Here is a 21,296-nt window from a genome sequence, read left to right as displayed (position 1 = left end):
CTATTCTGAGTGGAACCTGTCTTTTTAAAATGCTGTATAGTCTTTGCCACCGTGCTGCATCTCAGTTCCAGGGGGTTGGCAATCTTCTTATAGCCTAGGCGATCTTTACGTAGAACAGCAATTGTTTTTTATCAGATCCTCAGAGAGTTCTTTTGCCATGAGGTGCCATGTTGAACTTCCAGTGACCAGTATGAGCATGTGAGAGGTATAACACCTAATTGAACACACCTACTCCCTATTCACACCTGAGTCCTTGTAACACTAACAAGTCATATGACACCAGGGAGGGAAAATGGCTAATTGGGCACTGCATTATGGTGATCCCTTGTTCCCTGGCTTTTTACTTTAATTTGTAACACATATAGCCGCCATTTTGGGGAAAAAGTAGATTTGTTACAACAAATCACCAGGCAATTCAGATTCGTTGTGAATCGAATGTTTCCTAAAAATTCGGATCGAATTCCTCTTCAGATGCATGTATTCGCTCAACACTAGATAGACGTCAAGAGAGATGTTTCTCAGTTGCTAATAACAGACACACACACACACATCACTGAGAAACACTCTAATTTATTATGCTATAGCTTGGCCTTATATAGGCAGTAGAAAAGTTTGCATAACAACAGCGTTAAACCAATCATAAAGATAAACATTGGTGCTCACACAGATACTATCAGAACTTCCTTTTATGGGTATGTAATACGTCACATATAAGAATGTACTCGGTTGTGCCGAATTACCCTGAATGAGACAGAACATTTGTTCTAGTTCTGGGAGATTCCCAGAATCTGTCCTGAGACGGATAAGTGAACCGAACTCCCAGCAGGGGGATGTGAAGTGCGTGGGTGAGATATTATAACAATTCTGTACATGTTAAAAGAAGACACATTTCCCTTCAATCCCCTCTTAGAGCCAAATTTCTTAGATAATATGGTTCTTACCCTTGCCCTTTTCCCTGTATACCACCAGATATTTTCTATATCCTTCATGTGAGTTGTCTTCAGGATTAGGCAGCAGAGTCTCATAAAATGACATATTTGATACTCCTTTCATTATCGGTTTCCGTACACATGGTATGATACATGTTGCAACTATTGCTATTACTATAATAATTTTCAGGATAATGATTCCAAACTGTACAAGTGCCTGTTTCCAGGTAGTGAACCAGCCAAAATACTGATCCCAAGGGTTATCGATACCTGAGTTTCTTTTGAGCTCGATTGATAAATCCTTTCTTTATTGCCGGTGTGACCTTACCATTAGGGCCGGTGTTGTTGGGTAGGAACGTGCAGCAGGATGGAGGGGTCCGTCAATACCTTAGAGACACCACCTCTTTCTGCAAGTATCATATCGAGTACCATGCGGTTTTGAAATGTCATAATGGAATCTGCCTGTAACTGTTCTGCTACACCCTGGTGTAGTTTACAAACCTTTGTTGATTATAGTAAACATAGTTGATCCAGTCTACATTTTTGTTGATTGTTATGTGGGGAATTATGGATTCAAATCCTGCTGCCACCTGACCTCTGGCCTTGAATTAATCAGGGACCCCTCTTGGGACCCCGATTGCATCAATATACACGTGTGGGTCGAAGCTACCTTTTGGGAGGGTGTCTTTATCATTTTCAGTGAAGATGTGTATGTTCATGATGGCTTTAGCAAGGGCACATTCACCTTTCCAGGAACCCTCTAGTCTAGATCTTATCTTTCCATCCCCACAGATCCAATATACATCTCCAATCGAGTATACTTGATTCTGTGTGAGGGAGGTATCTGTTTCACTGTAAGGCTACTTTCACACTAGCGTTCGGAGCGGGTCCGTCTGATGTTTCATCAGACGGATCCGCTCCTATAATGCAGACGTTTGTATCCGTTCAGAACGGATCAGTCTGCATTATAACTTAGAAAAATTTCTAAGTGTGAAAGTAGCCTGAGCGGATCCGTTCAGACTTTACATTGAAAGTCAATGGGGGACGGATCCGCTTGAAGATTGAGCCATATGGTGTCATCTTCAAGCGGATCCGTCCCCATTGACTTCCATTATAAGTCTGGACGGATCCGCTCGCCTCCGCACGGCCAGGCGGACACCCGAATGCTGCTTGCAGCATTCAGGTGTCCGCTCACTGAGCGGAGCGGAGGCTGAGCGCTGGCAGACGGATGCATTCTCAGTGGATCCGCCTCCACTGAGAATGCATTAGGGCCAGACGGCTGCGTTCAGGGCCGCTTGTGAGCCCCTTCAAACGGAGCTCACGAGCGGACACCTGAACGCAGGTGTGAAAGTAGCCTAAGTTCCACAGTATACTTCAGTGAAATTACCCAGGGATCTTCCTTGATCTCCCCCTCTGTGGCAGGTATAGTTACCAGGGCGTGGAGTTTTTATGAGGAGTGGGTATTTTTGCTTCCATTCTTCACATGCAGACTGGTTACTAGATAAATTTGAGAATAATTGCAAAAATAATTGTGGTGCCTCCTTTACCAGTTTCACTCTAGTGGTGTAGATCCAAGTAGGTGCTTCTTCCATGAGTACTGCTGTGCGGGTCGCGGCTACCACTGTAGTCGGTGGTCTGTAGGTGAAGTCTCCTGCAAATTTTCCTTTCTTTAATTTCTTTATCAGCACGATATCTCCCACTTGGAATGGGAGAGTTGGTTCCTTTGGAAGACGAGGAGACTTACAAGCAACTTTTTCCCTCAATTTCACTTAGGGCTTTAATCAATCTGATTACATTGGTGTTTGGGTTGTTCCTCAAACATGTGATACACCTTCCCACATAATCTGACACTAACTGTTTAATGCTGTAATATAGAAATTCTGTGCTAGCAGCATGTGTGTTTGAATGCTGTTGTGTCCTACTCCATGAAAATGTGCAATGAACAGAGTAGAGCTGTGCTGTGGTATGCATGTTTCCCCCTCTTTGCAGATTAATCCCATCCTAGGATTCTTCTGCAAGATTGGATAACAGCAATCGGCCATTTCATAGTCAGTAGCTGAGGACTGGAGATCCACAAGCATCTGAGTTAACTCAAGTGAAGGAGGTACTAATTTCACCATTTGCAATGTGGCCGGGGCCATCAGTGCAGCCTTCTTGGCCTCCGCGTCTGCCAGGGCATTGCCTCGGGACACATGATCTTTACCACCAGTATGCGCCCTGCAGTGGACAATTGCAATCTGTCAGGGAAATATTATGGCTTCTAAAAGTTGTATTGTGAGATGTGCTTACCATCAGCTGCAATGAATCATCTCCTTTGCCAAATGACCCCGTGGTCCCAGACCACTCCATGTGCATACCTGCTGTCAGTGTAAATGGTGACTGGCTTGCCTTCATGTGGTATGCATGCTCTCGTGAGTGCAATTAATTCTGCTGCTTGTGCAGACTGGTATGTTATGGGTCTGGCTTCCAGGACAACATCGGGTAGCATAACAATAGCATATCCTGCTTGATAAGTGTTGTAATTTGGTCTGCTGCAGGATCCATCAACAAAAACATCAGGAGCCCATTCTACTGGTACAGATTGTAAATCAGAGCGGGGTGATGTCTCATATTGCATGGCGTGTATACAATCATGTGCCTCTGTCAAGTGATCCTCAGGTCCTTTAAGTCCTAATAGGGCATTCAAGATAGGTGCTGGGCCTGAGGAGTGTGTTGTGTTTTTGATTTGGAGGGAAGGATTGCTGAGGAGTAGAATCTCATATCCAGATAGTCTTTGTGCGGACATGTGCCGTGTGTGTATGCCTTTTGGGAAGGCCTAATACATCATGTGTGGTGTACAGGATAGTCTCATGTCCCATTGTGAGTGGCGTTGCAAGCTCAACCCTCATTGCACAGGCTGCAAGAGATCTCAGACAGGCCGGCATTCCTTGGACGGATGCCAGAACCACCTTTGAGAAAAAGGCACAAGGACATAACTTGCCTCTGTGATATTGTGTCAGCACACCCGCCATGGTTTTACAATTTTGTCGCGTGTATACGTGGAATGTGAGTTTGTAGTCAGGGAGGCCAAAACCTTGTGTCCACATTCAGACAACCATTTCAACAAAGATAAACCATCTGTTACATTGGCCTCCTCTGACATACTACACAATAACAAATAATCCAAGTATTGCAAGAGCACAGAACCCTAGGGGGGGGGGGTGCCATGGTTTTAAACTGGCTTGGAGGACAATGCTGTACACTACAGGAGAATCGGCATAACCCTGGTGCATCCTGCACCAGGTGAGTTGACGACCCTCAAAGGAAAAAGCAACTGGGATAGAGAAGAAAGCATTTTTCAAGTCCATCATGCTGAAACAGACAGCATCTGCAGTAAATGGCTGACAGCAACGGAGAAATGTGTTGGCTGTCTCTCTTTACTCACGTGTTGGCTCCTGAACTTTTGTAACTGTGTGGGGGTATGCATCTTCCTGATCTCAAAGCATCCCGCTGCCTCTTTCTCATATAAATGTTTCTCAAAGTCTTGTATTTTGTCTGAGGTCCATGAGAAAATGTGCTGCTTTACAATCAACATGAGATTGGGAAGGAGAACTAGGCTATCACTATTTGCAGCCTGCAGTCCCTGGTTGGAAGGGGGAAACTCACACTTAGATTTTCCTCCACCCACAGTAAGACAATTCACCAAATGACAGAGTGATATTACAGTGAGATATGTTCTTACACTTACCACCAGAACAATTTTGTCGCGCGTATACGTGGAATGTGAGTTTGTAGTCAGGGAGGCCAAAACCTTGTGTCCACATTCAGACAACTATTTCAACAAAGATAAACCATCTCATACAAACAGATGAATCTTAACACTCTATATATCTTATACTCTAAATATAGGTATGCGTCAAACCAAGGTAGGTCAGTCTCCCTGAGACTGTTCTCTTCTCTTACATGTACCCCTGGTACTAAAAGGGCTCTCTGTCGACAGATAGATAAAGTAAATAGATCTCCCAGAGATCCCATGGTGTGTCCCTGACACAAACGAACTTACGGATAGATCTCCAAGTGCCAGTCTTATTCATGAAAGTACTCCAATTACTTATTATAAACTCCCGGAGTCTATTTTTAAGGCTTAACAATGTATCCCGGATACATAATAAAAAAACTCAGGTAGAGATGTGGCCAGTGCCCTCGGACCGGGCAGTGGACAAAAGGGATGTCTCTCTTACCGGACACGAGGATGGCCTTCTCTATCCCGGACATAGCCCCCAAACTGAAATGATTTGGACCTTTCTGGACCTCTCCGACAACCTTGGTTTGAGACACTGACGTCAGGAGAGATGCTTCTCAGTTGCTAATAACAGACACACACACGCTTCACTGAGAAACACTCTAATTTTATTATGCTATAGCTTGGCCTTATATAGGCAGTAGAAAAGTTTTCTTAACAACAGCGTTAAACCAATCATAAATGATAAACATTGGTGCTCACACAGATACTATCGGAACATCCTTTTATGTAATACGTCACATATAAGAATGTACGCAGTTGTGCCGAATGACCCTGAATGAGACAGAATATTTGCTCTAGTTCTGGGAGATTCCCAGAATCTGTCCTGAAACAGAGAAGTGAACCTAACTCACAGCTGGGGGGATGTGAAGTGCGTTGGTGAGAGATTATAACAATTCTGTACATGTAAGAGAAGACAAGATGGAGTCACATTTCCTTTCAATTATAATGCTCATTTATCAGATAGTGATCTTACAGCACACAAGTCGTTACTAAAAGCACATGGATAATCTTGGTGATGTCACAATGCTGGGATAAAGCACACACCATACATACATTTATAATAAAGAGTGTGTTTGCAGTATATCACAGAATGGGTTATGTAATGGTGCATAACGTACAGTACAGACCAAAAGTTTGGACACACCTCATTCAAAGAGTTTTCTTTATTTTCATGACTATGAAAATTGTAGATTCGCACTGAAGGCATCAAAACTCTGAATTGACACATGTGGAATTATATACATAACAAATAAGTGTGAAACAACTGAAAATATGTCATATTCTAGGTTCTTCAAAGTAGCCACCTTATGCTTTGATTACTGCTTTGCACACTCTTGGCATTCTCTTGATGAGCTTCAAGAGGTAGTCACCTGAAATGGTCTTCCAATAGTCTTGAAGGAGTTCCCAGAGATGCTTAGCACTTGTTGGCCCTTTTGCCTTCACTCTGCGGTCCAGCTCACCCCAAACCACCTCGATTGGGTTCAGGTCTGGTGACTGTCGAGGCCAGGTCATCTGGCGCAGCACCCCATCACTCTCCTTCATGGTCAAATAGCCCTTACCCTTACACAGCCTAGAGGTGTGTTTTGGGTCATTGTTCTGTTGAAAAATAAATGATGGTCCAACTAAACGCAAACCGGATGGAATTGCATGCCGCTGCAAGATGCTATGGTAGCCATGCTGGTTCAGTATGCCTTCAATTTTGAATAAATCCCCAACAGTTTCACCAGCAAAGCACCCCCACACCGTCACACCTCCTCCTCCATAAGGAAAAATGTATAGTGTTAACTGGTATGGAAATAGACAATAGCAGCGGTGCCCTTAAGGGAGTAGGGTCAAACTCCTAAATAAGATAAAGTTAAAGGATGCGGGAACCGCGCTCTAAATACAAAGTAAATGTCAGTGAGTTTCTCCTGCAAATATAAGGAAAAAAGTCCAGTTAATGAAGATGGAAAGTTCACTGGACCAAGATGTTCATAAGATGTTTGAACAGTTCCCCTGCTACTGATCCATGAGTGGCATAACTGACCAAAATCCGGACCCAAAAGAGAGGTGAAAGCTGCTGGAAAAATGTCAGTAATTCATCCACAGACACCTCCTACTGATCCACAGATCTCGTGCTGAGTCTCCAGCCTCTGAATCCAACCACCGAACCTTCAAAGGAATAAAGACAGATGGTGCAGTACCCTCGGTATCTTCAATAGTAAGGTTTTTATTATACTTACAATCAAGAAGTGTAAAATTTGCACATAAAAAAGGCCCGACCCGGGTTTCGCTGTTCGCTTCGTCAGGGGCTGCGGTATACTGACCGCTGCAAACCACGAGTGGAAATACTCTCCCACCCCGGAACTGAAACGGACTTCCGTAATCAGTCACATGTCAATCACAAAGTCGGCTATTCAGACTATAAAAAGTGCATTCAAAATCACAAATAACGATCACATATAAATACAAATTCATATATAAATATAAATAGACATATAAAATGTTCATGGTATAAAATTCAATATAAAAATCCATATATAAAAATTGAATATATAAAACGGAAATATAGATATCATCTGGATCAAGCCATACAGACTGATTTAATGTCCCACTCAATATTCAGCCCTCGCGGTTGTAAAGTGCCCAACTCAAAAATCCACTTTGCTTCTATTTTATTAATTTGTGTTGCGGGATTACCTCCTCGCCAATGTTGTTTAACCAGTTCAATACCACAAAATTTCAAACCACTGGGGTCTTTCTGGTGCACTCTCTTAAAATGGGCAGAGACACTATGCGTCTCTAAACCTTTTTTAATATTTCTAATGTGCTCTGCCACCCTTACTTTAAGTTTCCTTAGAGTCCTACCTATGTATTGGAGCCCACAGGGGCATTCCAACGCATAGATGACCCCCTTAGTTTCACAAGAAATATTACCTTTGATTTTTAAGACAGTTGCATTGGAGGTAGACACAATCTCTTTTATCTTTGACTTTTTCTTTTCGTCCCTAGAGCGGTTCTTACAACATGGGCAAAAGCCGCACCATGTGAACACACTGCAGGCTTTAATAGTGCTGGGAACCTCTTTCACAAAACTATGTATAATGCGATTCCTAACAGTGGGGGCTCTTTTATAAATAAATGGTGGTTTCTTGGGGATAAGATCTCCAATAATACGGTCATTCTTCAGAACATTCCAGTTCTGATGTATGATCTTTCTAATTTGGGGGCAAATAGCAGAATAAGAAGTGGAAAAAGCAAATTGATATTTATCCCTCATAGTTTCTTTCTGTTCCTTTAAATCATTATTTTTATTTATTAGCATATCACTATCCAATTTTATTTCTTCCTTTTGCTCATATAATACTTCTTTTTTATATCCCTTTTCAATGAACCGATCTATGATAATGTTACTTTGATTGTCATAATCTTTAATATTGGTACAATTTCTTCTAATGCGTTTTAGTTGGCCTTTCGGTACATTACATAACCAAGGCTTATAGTGACAACTACTACTTTCAATGTACCCATTACGGTCAGTTGGTTTAAAGTAGGTATTGGTTTCGATTTCGTTCTCCTCTAATCTGATTTCAAGGTCTAAAAAATGAATAACGGTGTTGCTTATATCCTCCGTGAATTTTATGTTCCATTCGTTTAAATTCAGATGCGAAATAAAATCCAGCAGACCCTCCTTTGTGCCATACCAAATGCCAACGCAATCATCAATATATCTCCTCCAAAACTGGAGGCTACCGCCCTCAGCATCTCTTCCCAGGGCAGGGGAGATGGTAAAATGTTCCCAATATGACATAAACTGATTTGCAAAACTAGGTGCAAATTTCGCACCCATCGCCACACCAGATACCTGTAAATAATAATAATCATCGTACCAAAAATAATTATGTCCCAAACAAAACCGTATACAATCCAGAATAAATGTTTTATGAGCCTCACTCATTCGTTCGTCACTATCCAGAAAAAACTTAACTGCATCTATACCAATATTATTGGGTATTATGGTATATAATGATGTAACATCCAGTGTCATTAAAAGGGTATTATCTGGGAATTTATCAAAAGCTTTTAACAATTCCAAAACATGCCCTGTATCTCTCAGATAGTAGGGGGTGGTGGTAACAAATCGTTGTAAAAGGGATATAAAAAAGAAGTATTATATGAGCAAAAGGAAGAAATAAAATTGGATAGTGATATGCTAATAAATAAAAATAATGATTTAAAGGAACAGAAAGAAACTATGAGGGATAAATATCAATTTGCTTTTTCCACTTCTTATTCTGCTATTTGCCCCCAAATTAGAAAGATCATACATCAGAACTGGAATGTTCTGAAGAATGACCGTATTATTGGAGATCTTATCCCCAAGAAACCACCATTTATTTATAAAAGAGCCCCCACTGTTAGGAATCGCATTATACATAGTTTTGTGAAAGAGGTTCCCAGCACTATTAAAGCCTGCAGTGTGTTCACATGGTGCGGCTTTTGCCCATGTTGTAAGAACCGCTCTAGGGACGAAAAGAAAAAGTCAAAGATAAAAGAGATTGTGTCTACCTCCAATGCAACTGTCTTAAAAATCAAAGGTAATATTTCTTGTGAAACTAAGGGGGTCATCTATGCGTTGGAATGCCCCTGTGGGCTCCAATACATAGGTAGGACTCTAAGGAAACTTAAAGTAAGGGTGGCAGAGCACATTAGAAATATTAAAAAAGGTTTAGAGACGCATAGTGTCTCTGCCCATTTTAAGAGAGTGCACCAGAAAGACCCCAGTGGTTTGAAATTTTGTGGTATTGAACTGGTTAAACAACATTGGCGAGGAGGTAATCCCGCAACACAAATTAATAAAATAGAAGCAAAGTGGATTTTTGAGTTGGGCACTTTACAACCGCGAGGGCTGAATATTGAGTGGGACATTAAATCAGTCTGTATGGCTTGATCCAGATGATATCTATATTTCCGTTTTATATATTCAATTTTTATATATGGATTTTTATATTGAATTTTATACCATGAACATTTTATATGTCTATTTATATTTATATATGAATTTGTATTTATATGTGATCGTTATTTGTGATTTTGAATGCACTTTTTATAGTCTGAATAGCCGACTTTGTGATTGACATGTGACTGATTACGGAAGTCCGTTTCAGTTCCGGGGTGGGAGAGTATTTCCACTCGTGGTTTGCAGCGGTCAGTATACCGCAGCCCCTGACGAAGCGAACAGCGAAACCCGGGTCGGGCCTTTTTTATGTGCAAATTTTACACTTCTTGATTGTAAGTATAATAAAAACCTTACTATTGAAGATACCGAGGGTACTGCACCATCTGTCTTTATTCCTTTGAAGGTTCGGTGGTTGGATTCAGAGGCTGGAGACTCAGCACGAGATCTGTGGATCAGTAGGAGGTGTCTGTGGATGAATTACTGACATTTTTCCAGCAGCTTTCACCTCTCTTTTGGGTCCGGATTTTGGTCAGTTATGCCACTCATGGATCAGTAGCAGGGGAACTGTTCAAACATCTTATGAACATCTTGGTCCAGTGAACTTTCCATCTTCATTAACTGGACTTTTTTCCTTATATTTGCAGGAGAAACTCACTGACATTTACTTTGTATTTAGAGCGCGGTTCCCGCATCCTTTAACTTTACCTCCTCCTCCATGCTTCACGGTGGGAACCAGGCATATAGAGTCCATCCGTTCACCTTTTCTGAGTCGCACAAAGACATGGTGGTTGGAACCAAAGATCTCAAATTTGGACTCATCAGACCAAGGCACAGATTTCCACTGGTCTAATGTCCATTCCTTGTGTTCTTTAGCCCAAACAAGTCTCTTCTGCTTGTTGCCTGTCCTTAGCAGTGGTTTCCTAGCAGATATTCTACCATGAAGGCCTGATTCACACAGTCTCCTCTTAACAGTTGTTCTAGAGATGTGTCTGCTGCTAGAACTCTGTGTGGCATTGACCTGGTCTCTAATCTGAGCTGCTGTTAACCAGCAATTTCTGAGGCTGGTGACTCGGATGAACTTATCCTCCGCAGCAGAGGTGACTCTTGGTCTTACTTTCCTGGGACGGGCCACATGTGAGCCAGTTTCTTTGTAGCGCTTGATGGTTTTTGTGACTTCACTTGGGGACACTTTCAAAGTTTTCCCAATTTTTCAGACTGACCTTCATTTCCTAAAGTAATGATGGCCACTCGTTTTTCATTACTTAGCTGCTTTTTTCTTGCCATAATACAAATTCTAACAGTCTATTCAGTAGGACTATCAGCTGTGTATCCACCTGACTTCTCCACAACGCAACTGATGGTCCCAACCCCATTTATAAGGCAAGAAATCCCACTTAATAAACCTGACAGGGCACACCTGTGAAGTGAAAACCATTTCAGGTGACTACCTCTTGAAGCTCATCAAGAGAATGCCAAGAGTGTGCAAAGCAGTAATCAAAGCATAAGGTGGCTACTTTGAAGAACCTAGAATATGACATATTTTCAGTTGTTTCACACTTTTTTGTTATGTATATAATCCCACATGTGTTAATTCATAGTTTTGATGCCTTCAGTGTGAATCTACAATTTCCATAGTCATGAAAATAAAGAAAACTCTATGAATGAGAAGGTGTGTCCAAACTTTTGGTCTGTACTGTATATAACAACGTGGAATCATATGATTAGGTTATTGACTACAGCAGTGTCACTGTGTTGTAATAATATGTGCGTATTAATGCCATAAATGTGAATAAGTAACACAGATCCATAATGCAAGGATAATGGTCACAGTGTCACTGTATGAAAGTTATAAAAACTGATACTTACTTTTGTGACATAGAAGCTACTGCACTGCTTCTGCACCCCTATAGTTATGACTCTGGTTTTGTGTTGACTGCTTCTATTCAGATACGTCCGTTTTTTCTTTCCTGATCTGTTCCGTTTTTTGCGGAACAGATCTGGACCCATTCGTTTTCAATGGGTCCTGAAAAAAATCTTTTTTTTTTCAAAGAAATCCAAACAACTTTATTTGCTTATTTAAATTTATACATGTTTCCGTTTTTTGCGGATCCGCAAAAAACGGATGACATACGGAAACATTTTCAGGAACAACGGATCCGCAAAAAACGGACCGAAATTCGGAATATTGAAAAATACTGATGTGTGAATGTAGCCTAAATCTGTGGCATTTGAAAGAGTGTAAAAGCCAATTTGAAAGCAAAGAGTTTTTTTGATTGTGTTAGGCCCTTGATGTGACAGTTATTGCCATTTTCAGCAAACTGAGGGGGACAGAATCCTTGAATTGAGAGTCCTTGGTTTTTCACTCTGTCAGATCGCTTGCTACCCGCCTAGGCTGAGATGTCAGCAGTGTTCAATGTTGTGAATCCTGGTCTTTGACGAACTGGAATGATAGCAAGAGGTGCACAGAGGGGAACTGGTATGTTGTGATCCATTCTATACTGCTAGTGAATTTGAACATCACATTCAAGACTAGGGAGGCAAACAGTGTCAACACAAAACATCAGAAGGCTTCTGCACATGAACCAGTGATGACGTGCCATATGTGTTGTGCATGTGTCCCCATCCCCGACCGTGGCAACCAGTTGTCAGCAGTATTACACACCAGCTGTACATGTGGCAAAATCCATGCTTTCCTCGTCCAGGCACTTTTATTACAGCCCCCTGGCTCTCTTCATAAGGTTGAAAATAGTTACGACAACAGAAACAGTGCAACAAATAATGTCTCTTCTGCAAACATAAATCTAAATTTACACCTAGCTTAGGCTCCATTCACACGTCCGCAAAACACGGAAAGCGGCAATGTGCGTTCCGCATTTTGGTGTGGACCCTAAGGCTACTTTCACACTAGCGTTCAGAGCGGGTCCGTCTGATCTCTGCACAGACGGATTCGCTCCTATAATGCAGACGTTTGGATCCGTTCAGAACGGATCCGTCTGCATTATAGTTTAAAAAAAATTCTAAGTGTGAAAGTAGCCTGAACAGATCCGTCCAGACTGTACATTGAAAGTCAATGGGGGACGGATCCGTTTGAAGATTGAGCCATATTGTGTCATCTTCAAACGGATCCGTCCCCATTGACTTACATTGTAAGACTGGACGGATCCGCTTGCCTCTGCACGGCCAGGCGGACACCCGAACGCTGCAAGCAGCGTGCAGGTGTCCGCCTGCAGAGCGGAGCGGAGGCTGAACGCTGCCAGACTGATGCATTCTGAGCGGATTTGCGTCCACTCAGAATGCATTAGGGCTGGACGGATGCGTTCGGGGCCGCTTGTGAGCCCCTTCAAACGGAGCTCACAAGCGGACACCCAAACGCTAGTGTGAAAGTAGCCTAAAGCAGACAAGGCCTTACCTTTCAGCTTATGGTTAGCATTTGATACTAAGCTAATTGTAGTACATCATATATTTTCAGGAGTGACTAAAGTAGACTATGGGGATATATCTTCAAGAGCTGCCTTGAGATTCAAACTTCAATGCAAACCATTTTCTTGGTACTTAGAAAATGTATATCCTGATTCCCAGATACCTCGCCATTATTTTTCTTTGGGAGAGGTAAGATCTATAAAATGTTGTTATACATAGAAATCTTGATGCCTATAGAAAAATGTAATGTTCATGAATATTAAACATAAAATGCATTGTAATAGGAAAAGTTTCCATGTCATCCTGTGTTGGTTTTGGACTGACATGTCTATCCAACTGATCTACATTGATTAGTTTTCTTATCATCTGTCCAGTTATCTATACACAAAGATTTAAATTTCCTTTAAAGTAAATGTGTCATCAGAAAAATTACCTATTGTTTAACTCACAAATTTATGTTTAAAGGGAGTCTGTCACCAGCATTTCACTTTTTTAACCCTTCCCACAGCTCCCTAGCATGCTTACAGTTAATAAAAAAATGTTACCTCTGGCATCAATCATGGACTTATAAAGATCAATTTGGAAGGTTCTATAACATATGCAAATGAGGGCACGCAAGTGCCCAGGGGCGGCGTTACTCTCTTAGGTGCCCTGCTGCTCAGCCTTTTCATTGCGTCCCCCCGCCCCTTCCTACCCTCCGCCCGCCCATCCTTTCCCTCTGACCGCCTTTCTACTAACTTGTTATTCTTCCGATATCCCGCGCCTGCGCACTCATTCCTTTGGCCGGCGCATGCGCACTGCGATGCCCATTCCCTTGCACGGCATCACAGTAACTATTGCGCATGCATGGGCTAACGAGGCGAAAGGAGGCCGTCCATCGGCGTATGCTCTATAGTCACTGTGATGCCATACAAGGGAATGGGCATCGCAGTGCACATGCGCCGGCCAAAGGAATGAGTGCATAATAACAAGTTAGTAGAAAGGCGGTCAGAGGGAAAGGAGGGGCGGGGGGACACAATGAAAAGGCTGAGCAAGCAGGGCAACCTGAGAGAGTAACGCCGCCCCTGGGCACTTGCGAGCCCTCATTTGCATATATCATAAACATCGTTTTTGATGGTTCTATAAGTCCAGGATTGATGCCAGAGGTAAAGTTTTTATTAACTGAAAGCATGCTAGGGAGCTGTGGGAAGTGTTAATAAAGTGAAATGCTGGTGACAGACTCCCTTTTACATATTTTTAAGAATTTTTTATATTTTTCATTTTCTATCTATAGTTGAACAAAAACCATAAGCCTAATAATAGACACCACTTCTTCTTGGTCTGTACAGATCACTTTACTACAGTTACCTGCTTATCTATAATAATATCATTGGCAGGATTAGAATAATGGTTTCTATGGACCATCGGGCTGCCGTAAAGCAATTTTATTTTAATGCTTTCTAAATGCTGTTGAGAACACTTCAGGCAAGATGGCAGCCTCCATAATCATGTTCAGAAAATACAGTAAAAAAAATAAATCTGAAAATAGAAAGTGGTTAAAAAAATATATAGGAGATGTGTTACTATCTGCTTTTAACTGGAAGAAAAAAATTTGGGTGACACATTTTCTTTAAATATACTTCATACTTGAGTATGGCCATATGTGTCATGAGCAATGTGGCAAAAAAAAAAAAATCAAATCTTATTTGCACACTGGAAAACTTTCTTCAAAAAATCTGCAGATAACTTGACATGCTGTTTTTAAATTCACATCATGCCAATTTATTTGCAGTACAAACTGTGAAATCTGCGTCATTTCTGCAATGAATTATGAAACACAATACACACCATATGGTGTGGATTTTGCTGCTGTGGAATATTGCTTGATATGCTGCATACCCGTTGCGTGTGAGGGTCTTAAAGGGCACATGTCCAACTGTTCAATTTTTTTCCATATATATATATATATATATATATATATATATATATATATATATATAGTGGATATAAAAAGACTACACACCCCTGTTAAAATGTCAGGTTTCTGTGATGTAAAAAAATGAGACAGATAAATCATTTCAGAACTTTTTCCACATTTAATGTGACCTATAAACTGTACCACTCAATTGAAAAACAAACTGAAATCTTTTAGGTAGAGGGAAGAAAAAATATATAAAAAATTAAAATAATAAAATATAAATAATATTGTTGCATAAGTGTGCACACCCTTAAACTAATTCTTTGTTGAAGCACCTTTTGATTTTGTTACAGCACTCAGTCTTTTTGGGTATGAGTCTATCAGCATGGCACATTTTGACTTGGCAAGATTTGCCCACTCTTTGCAAAAACACTCCAAATCTGTCAGACTGAGAGGGCATCGCCTGTATACAGCCCACTTCAGATCACCCCACAGATTTTCAATCTGATTCGGGTCTGGGCTCTGGCTGGGCCATTCCAAAACTTTGATCTTCTTCTGGTGAAGCCATTCCTTTGTTGATTTAGATGTATGCTTTGCGTCGTTGTCATGCTGAAATATGAAGTTCCTCTTCATGTTCAGCTTTCTAGCAGTAGCCTGAAGGTTTTGTACCAATATTGACTGGTATTTGGAACTGTTCATAATTCCCTCTAACTAAGGCCCTAGTTCCAACTGAAGAAAAACAGCCCCAAAGCATGATGCTGCCACCACCATGCTTCACTGTGGGTATGGTGTTCTTTTGGTGATGTGCAGTGTTGTTTTTGGGCCAAACATATAGTAACATAGTACATAAGGCCGAAAAAAGACATTTGTCCATTTAGTTCGCTCTTTTATCCTGCAAGCTGATCCAGAGGCAAAATTTTCCCCACTTTAGGGGAATAAAAAATTCCTTCCCGACTCCAATCAGGCAATCAGAATAACTCCCTGGATCAACGACCCCTCTCTAGTAGCTATCGCCTGTAATATTATAACGCTCCAGAAATACATCCAGGCCATCCAAAAAGTTCAACCTTGGTTTCATCAGACCATAACACCTTTTCCCACATGGTTTTGGAAGATTTCAGATGGGTTCTTGCAAAATGTAGCCTGGCTTGGATGTTTTTTTTTTCCTAAGAAAAGGCCACTCTACCCCATAGCCCAGACATATGAAGAATACGGGAGATTGTTGTCACATGTACCACACAGCCAGTACTTACCAGATATTCCTGCAGCTCCTTTAATGTTGCTGTATGCCTCTTGGTAGCCTCCCAGGCCAGTTTTCTTCTTGTCTTTTCATAAATTTTTGAGGGAAGTCCAGTTCTTGGTAATGTCACTGTTGTGCTATTTTTTCGCCACTTGACGATGACTTTGTTCAATGGTATATCTAATGCCTTGGAAATTCTTTTGTACCCTTCCCCTGACTGATACCTTTTAACAATAAGATCCCTCTGATGCTTTGGAAGCTCTCTGTGGACCATGGCTTTTGCTGTGGGATGCGACTAAGAAAATCTCAGGAAAGACCAACTAGAGCAGCTGAAACTTTTTATTTGGGGTTTATCAGAGGCACTTTAAATCATGGCAGGTGTATGCTGACTCCTATTTAACATGATTTTCAATGTGATGGCTTAATTCTGAACGCAGCTACATCCCCAGTTATAAGAGGGTGTGCAACCACATTATTTTAGTAGTTTTTGTTTTCTTCCCTCCACCTAAAAGATTTCAGTTTGTTTTTCAATTGAGTGGTACAGTTTATAGCTCACATTGAAGGTGGAAAAAGTTCTGAAATGATTTATCTTTCTGTCTCATTTTTTTACATCACAGAAACCTGACATTTTAACAGGGGTGTGTAGACTTTTTATATACACTGTGTGTATGTGTGTATATATATATATATATATATATATATATACAGTACAGACCAAAAGTTTGGACACACCTTCTCATTCAAAGAGTTTTCTTTATTTTCATGACTATATACATAACAAAAAAGTGTGAAACAACTGAAAATATGTCATATTCTAGGTTCTTCAAAGTAGCCGCCTTTTGCTTTGATTACGGCTTTGCACACTCTTGGCATTCTCTTTTTGAGCTTCAAGAGGTATTCACCTGAAATGGTTTTCACTTTACAGGTGTGCCCTGTCAGGTTTAATAAGTGGGATAACACCATCAACGGTCTCTAGTTCAAGAGGTACACTCCTCAAAAATATGAAATTACACACACAGAAAGGAGTGCAACCACATCGATTTTCAGGGATTAAAACAATATTTTATTTATAACATGGTAAAAGAAACATGTATTCAAAGTACATAATAAATATGTGTACACGGGGACAAATCACAGATATAAATCACCTATTCAACAGACCCATAGCACTAATTATGCCGAGACCAGCCCCCTTGCTTTGTACTCTCCGGAAAACTCCTGGCAAATTGGATCATGCTGGGGGGATCTGGATCAAGGCAAACAATTTAATTGCACGCATGCTATCTATGTAAAACTATGCCTCACTTATTCAGCTCTAATCATCAGATTTAAATAAAGGCGAAAAGGTGCACTACATAGCGATGTTACATACCAAATGCAGGGGCTGCGGGCAAGGTGAAGTTACTCCTCAACGCGCGTTTCGCGTATAGTTTGCTTCCTCAGGAGGAGTTCTTGCCTTATAAATGGGCTTGGGACCATCAGTTGCATTGTGGAGAAGTGATGTGGATACACAGCTGATAGTCCTACTGAATAGACTGTTAGAATTTGTATTATGTCAAGAAAAAAGCAGCTAAGTAAAGAAAAATGAGTGGCCATCATTACTTTAAGAAATGAAGGTCAGTCAGTCCAAAAAATTGGGAAAACTTTGAAAGTGTCCCCAAGTGCAGTCACAAAAACCATCAAGCGCTACAAAGAAACTGGCTCACATGCGGACCGTCCCAGAAAAGGAAGACCAAGAGTCACCTCTGCTGTGGAGGATAAGTTAATCTGAGTCACCAGCCTCAGAAATTGCAGGTTAACAGCAGCTCAGATTAGAGACCAGGTCAATGCCACACAGAGTTCTAGCAGCAGACACATCTCTAGAACAACTGTTAAGAGGAGAATGTGTGAATCAGGCCTTCATGGTAGAATATCTGCTAGGAAACCACTGCTAAGGACAGGCAACAAGCAGAAGAGACCCTCTTCTTACAGGCTGTGTAAGGGCTGATTGACCATGAAGGAGAGTGATGGGGTGCTGCGCCAGATGACCTGGCCTCCACAGTCACCGGACCTGAACCCAATCAAGATGGTTTGGGGTGAGCTGGACCGCAGAGTGAAGGCAAAAGGGCCAACAAGTGCTAAGCATCTCTGGGAACTCCTTCAAGACTGTTGGAAGACCATTTCAGGTGACTACCTCTTCAAGAGCTCATCAAGAGAATGCCAAGAGTATGCAAAGCAGTAATCAAAGCAAAAGGTGGCTACTTTGAAGAACCTAGAATATGACATATTTTCAGTTGTTTCACACTTTTTTGTTATGTATATAGTCATGAAAATAAAGAAAACTCTTTGAATGAGAAGGTGTGTCCAAACTTTTGGTCTGTACTGTACTTTGGCAGGCTGTAGATCCACTCGTTTACCTGCCGATCCTGTGAACGCGCGCGCCTGTGTGCGCAGGTTCACAGGAAATCTCGCGGGAGGGCACGCCGGCGCGTCCAGTAGGAATAACAGGGCCGCCGCCAGGACGCAATCCTGCGCGCTGCGTTCCTGTAGTGGTTAAAGGGAATCTGTCATCAGGATTTTGTGTATAGAGCTGAGGCCATGGGTTTCTAGATGGCCGCTAGCGCATCCGCAGTACCCAGTCCCCATAGCTCTCTGTGCTTTTATTGTGTAAAAAATAACTATTTGATACATATGCAAATTAACCTGAGATGAGTCCTGTCCCTCTATGTTCTTAGGAAAAATGCTTATCGTTATGCTTCATTTCTGTCATTAACCACCTCCCGACCGCTGTACGCACCGATGCGTCCGGGAGGTGGTTGATTTGTTCCTCCTGGACGCATCGGCGCGTCTTCTCGCGAGACGCGAGATTACGTCACAGCCGGCCCGCGCATGCGCATCGCGGGCCGGCATTTCACTGCAGAGTATTTCGTCAGCAGCCTGCCGGCCACGATCATTGGCTGGCAGGTTGCTGATTTTCAAAAAAAACAATCAGCAGCCATTTAACCCCACATATTAGTAAATATGATGGGGTTATATGGCTGCTGTGCTCCTCTGCTCCTTCTTTTGGTCGGTTGGTTCCAGCAGAGGAGCACATTATTACTGTGAGTACCCACTACACCACACTTAGCCCCCAGATCACCCCAATTAACCCTTTGATCACCCCTGTCAATCACTAGTGAAAGAAAAAAGTGATCAGTGCAAACTGTCACTTTTTTTTTCCACTGGTATTGACCGTTAGGTTTCAGTATAGTTTAGGCCCCTTGGTTAGGTAGTTTAGGGATCGGTTAGCACCCAGCCCACCGCACCGCAGTCCGTTATTCGCTGATTAGCGTATTGCTAATCAGCATTTGTACTTTTATAGTATCTGGAAGTGATCAAAACTGATCACGGTCAGATCTATAATTGTACTAGTGTCACTTTAGTTCGCCCTCCACCCTAAACGCAGTGTTTGCCCGATCAGGCCTGATCGGTCGCCCACACGTGCGTACACACACGCCCGCCCCACCGCAGTGACAAAAACAATTTTTTTTTTTTTGATCGCTGCACATTCACTTTACACGCACTGCGGCGATAAAAAAATCAGTTTTGATATTTTTTATCAACCGCAGCAGCCTCCGGTACTTCGCTAGCCTCCCATTTGTAAGACAGGCTTGCTTTTTTTTTCTTGGGTAGTCTCAGGGAATAGTCTCAGGGAATACCCCGAAATTTAGTTGCCCACATGTCTAACAGGGGGTATTCTTCTGAAGAGGCCTACAGGTTTCTGACCCAGTCGGATGAGGAGTGGGAACCCTCATCTGATACGAACCTGTAGAAAGCAGTGGCTCTCTGACCCAAAGTTCGGACGAGGAGGCTGAGGTCCCTGATAGCACCAGGCGTACCCGGCCCCGTGTCGCTAGACCGCAGGTTGCGCAGGATCCGCTTCAAGAGCAGCAGAGTGGGGCTGGTGCTGTCGGATTACGTGGTGAGGCATACACCAGCAGCCCAGCCCTTCCTGGACCTAGTACCAGCACTGCCGTACAACCTGGTGAAGTAGCGAGCACCAGAAGGGCAGTTGAAGCTGGTACGGTGGCAAGGCGTGCCCATAGAGCCCCTAGAATCCCAGAGGTGCTGGCAAACCCTGATTGGCAGTCCCCAACTTCAGCCGCACCCGTAGTTTTCCCTTTCACCGCCCAGTCTGGAGTTCGGGTTGAGACAGCTCAGATCGATTTTGGGATTTTGGGATTTTTTGAGCTGTTCTTGACTGCGGAGCTTTTAGACTTAGTCGTGGCAGAGACAAAAGGTATGCCACACAATTTATCACCGCTAACCCGGAAAGCTTTTATGCCCAGCCTTTCCGGTGGAAACCAGTCCAAGTTTCCAAATTTAAAACTTTTCTGGGCCTCCTCCTCAACATGGGCCTGACAAAAAGCATGAATTGCGGTCATATTGGTCCACGAACCCGATTCATCACATGCCCATGTTCTCTGCTGCTATGTCCAGGACACGATTTGAGGTCATCCTGCGTTTCCTGCACTTTAGTGACAACACCGCCTCCCGTCCCAGGGGCCACCCTGCTTTTGACCGGCTCCACAAAATTCGGCCCCTCATAGACCATTTCAACCAGAAATTTGCTGATTTGTATACCCCTGAGCAAAACATCTGCATAGACGAGTCCCTGATACATTTTACCGGGCACCTTGGCTTCAAACAATACATCCCAAGCAAGCGCGCCCGGTATGGGGTCAAATTGTATAAGCTCTGTGAAAGGGCCACAGGCTATACCCACAAATTTCGGGTCTATGAGGGAAAAGATCAGACCCTGGAGCCGGTCGGTTGCCCTGACTACCTGGGGAGCAGTGGGAAGACAGTTTGGGACTTGGTGTCACCCTTATTCGGCAAGGGGTACCATCTTTATGTGGACAATTTCTACACAAGTGTGGCCCTCTTTAGGCATTTGTTTCTAGAACGGATTGGTGCCTGTGGTACCGCGCGAACTAGTCGCGCGGGCTTCCCCCAACGGCTCGTTAGCACCCGTCTTGCAAGGGGGCAGAGGGCCGCACTGTGTAACGAAGAACTGCTCGCGGTGAAATGGAGAGACAAGCGTGACGTTTACATGCTCTCCTCCATTC

At 42.5% G+C, this 21,296-nt stretch overlaps 1 protein-coding gene across 2 annotated transcripts in view; it reads left to right on the top strand.

Annotated features, from left to right (window-relative positions):
* The window catches only part of GALNT1 (polypeptide N-acetylgalactosaminyltransferase 1), a 554,146-nt gene that overhangs the window by 373,364 nt on the left and 159,486 nt on the right, over positions 1-21,296 (top strand). For both annotated transcript variants that reach the window (XM_044293081.1, XM_044293083.1), the window contains one exon: positions 13,122-13,261. In XM_044293081.1, coding sequence (XP_044149016.1) covers positions 13,122-13,261 — 140 coding nt within the window. The remainder of the gene's footprint in view (positions 1-13,121; positions 13,262-21,296) is intronic.

The sequence above is a fragment of the Bufo gargarizans genome, chromosome 5 (assembly GCF_014858855.1).
Source record: "Bufo gargarizans isolate SCDJY-AF-19 chromosome 5, ASM1485885v1, whole genome shotgun sequence".
NCBI lineage: Eukaryota > Metazoa > Chordata > Amphibia > Anura > Bufonidae > Bufo > Bufo gargarizans.
The sequence above is the reverse complement of the archived record's forward strand: the minus strand, read 5'-3'. Positions and strand labels throughout refer to the sequence as shown.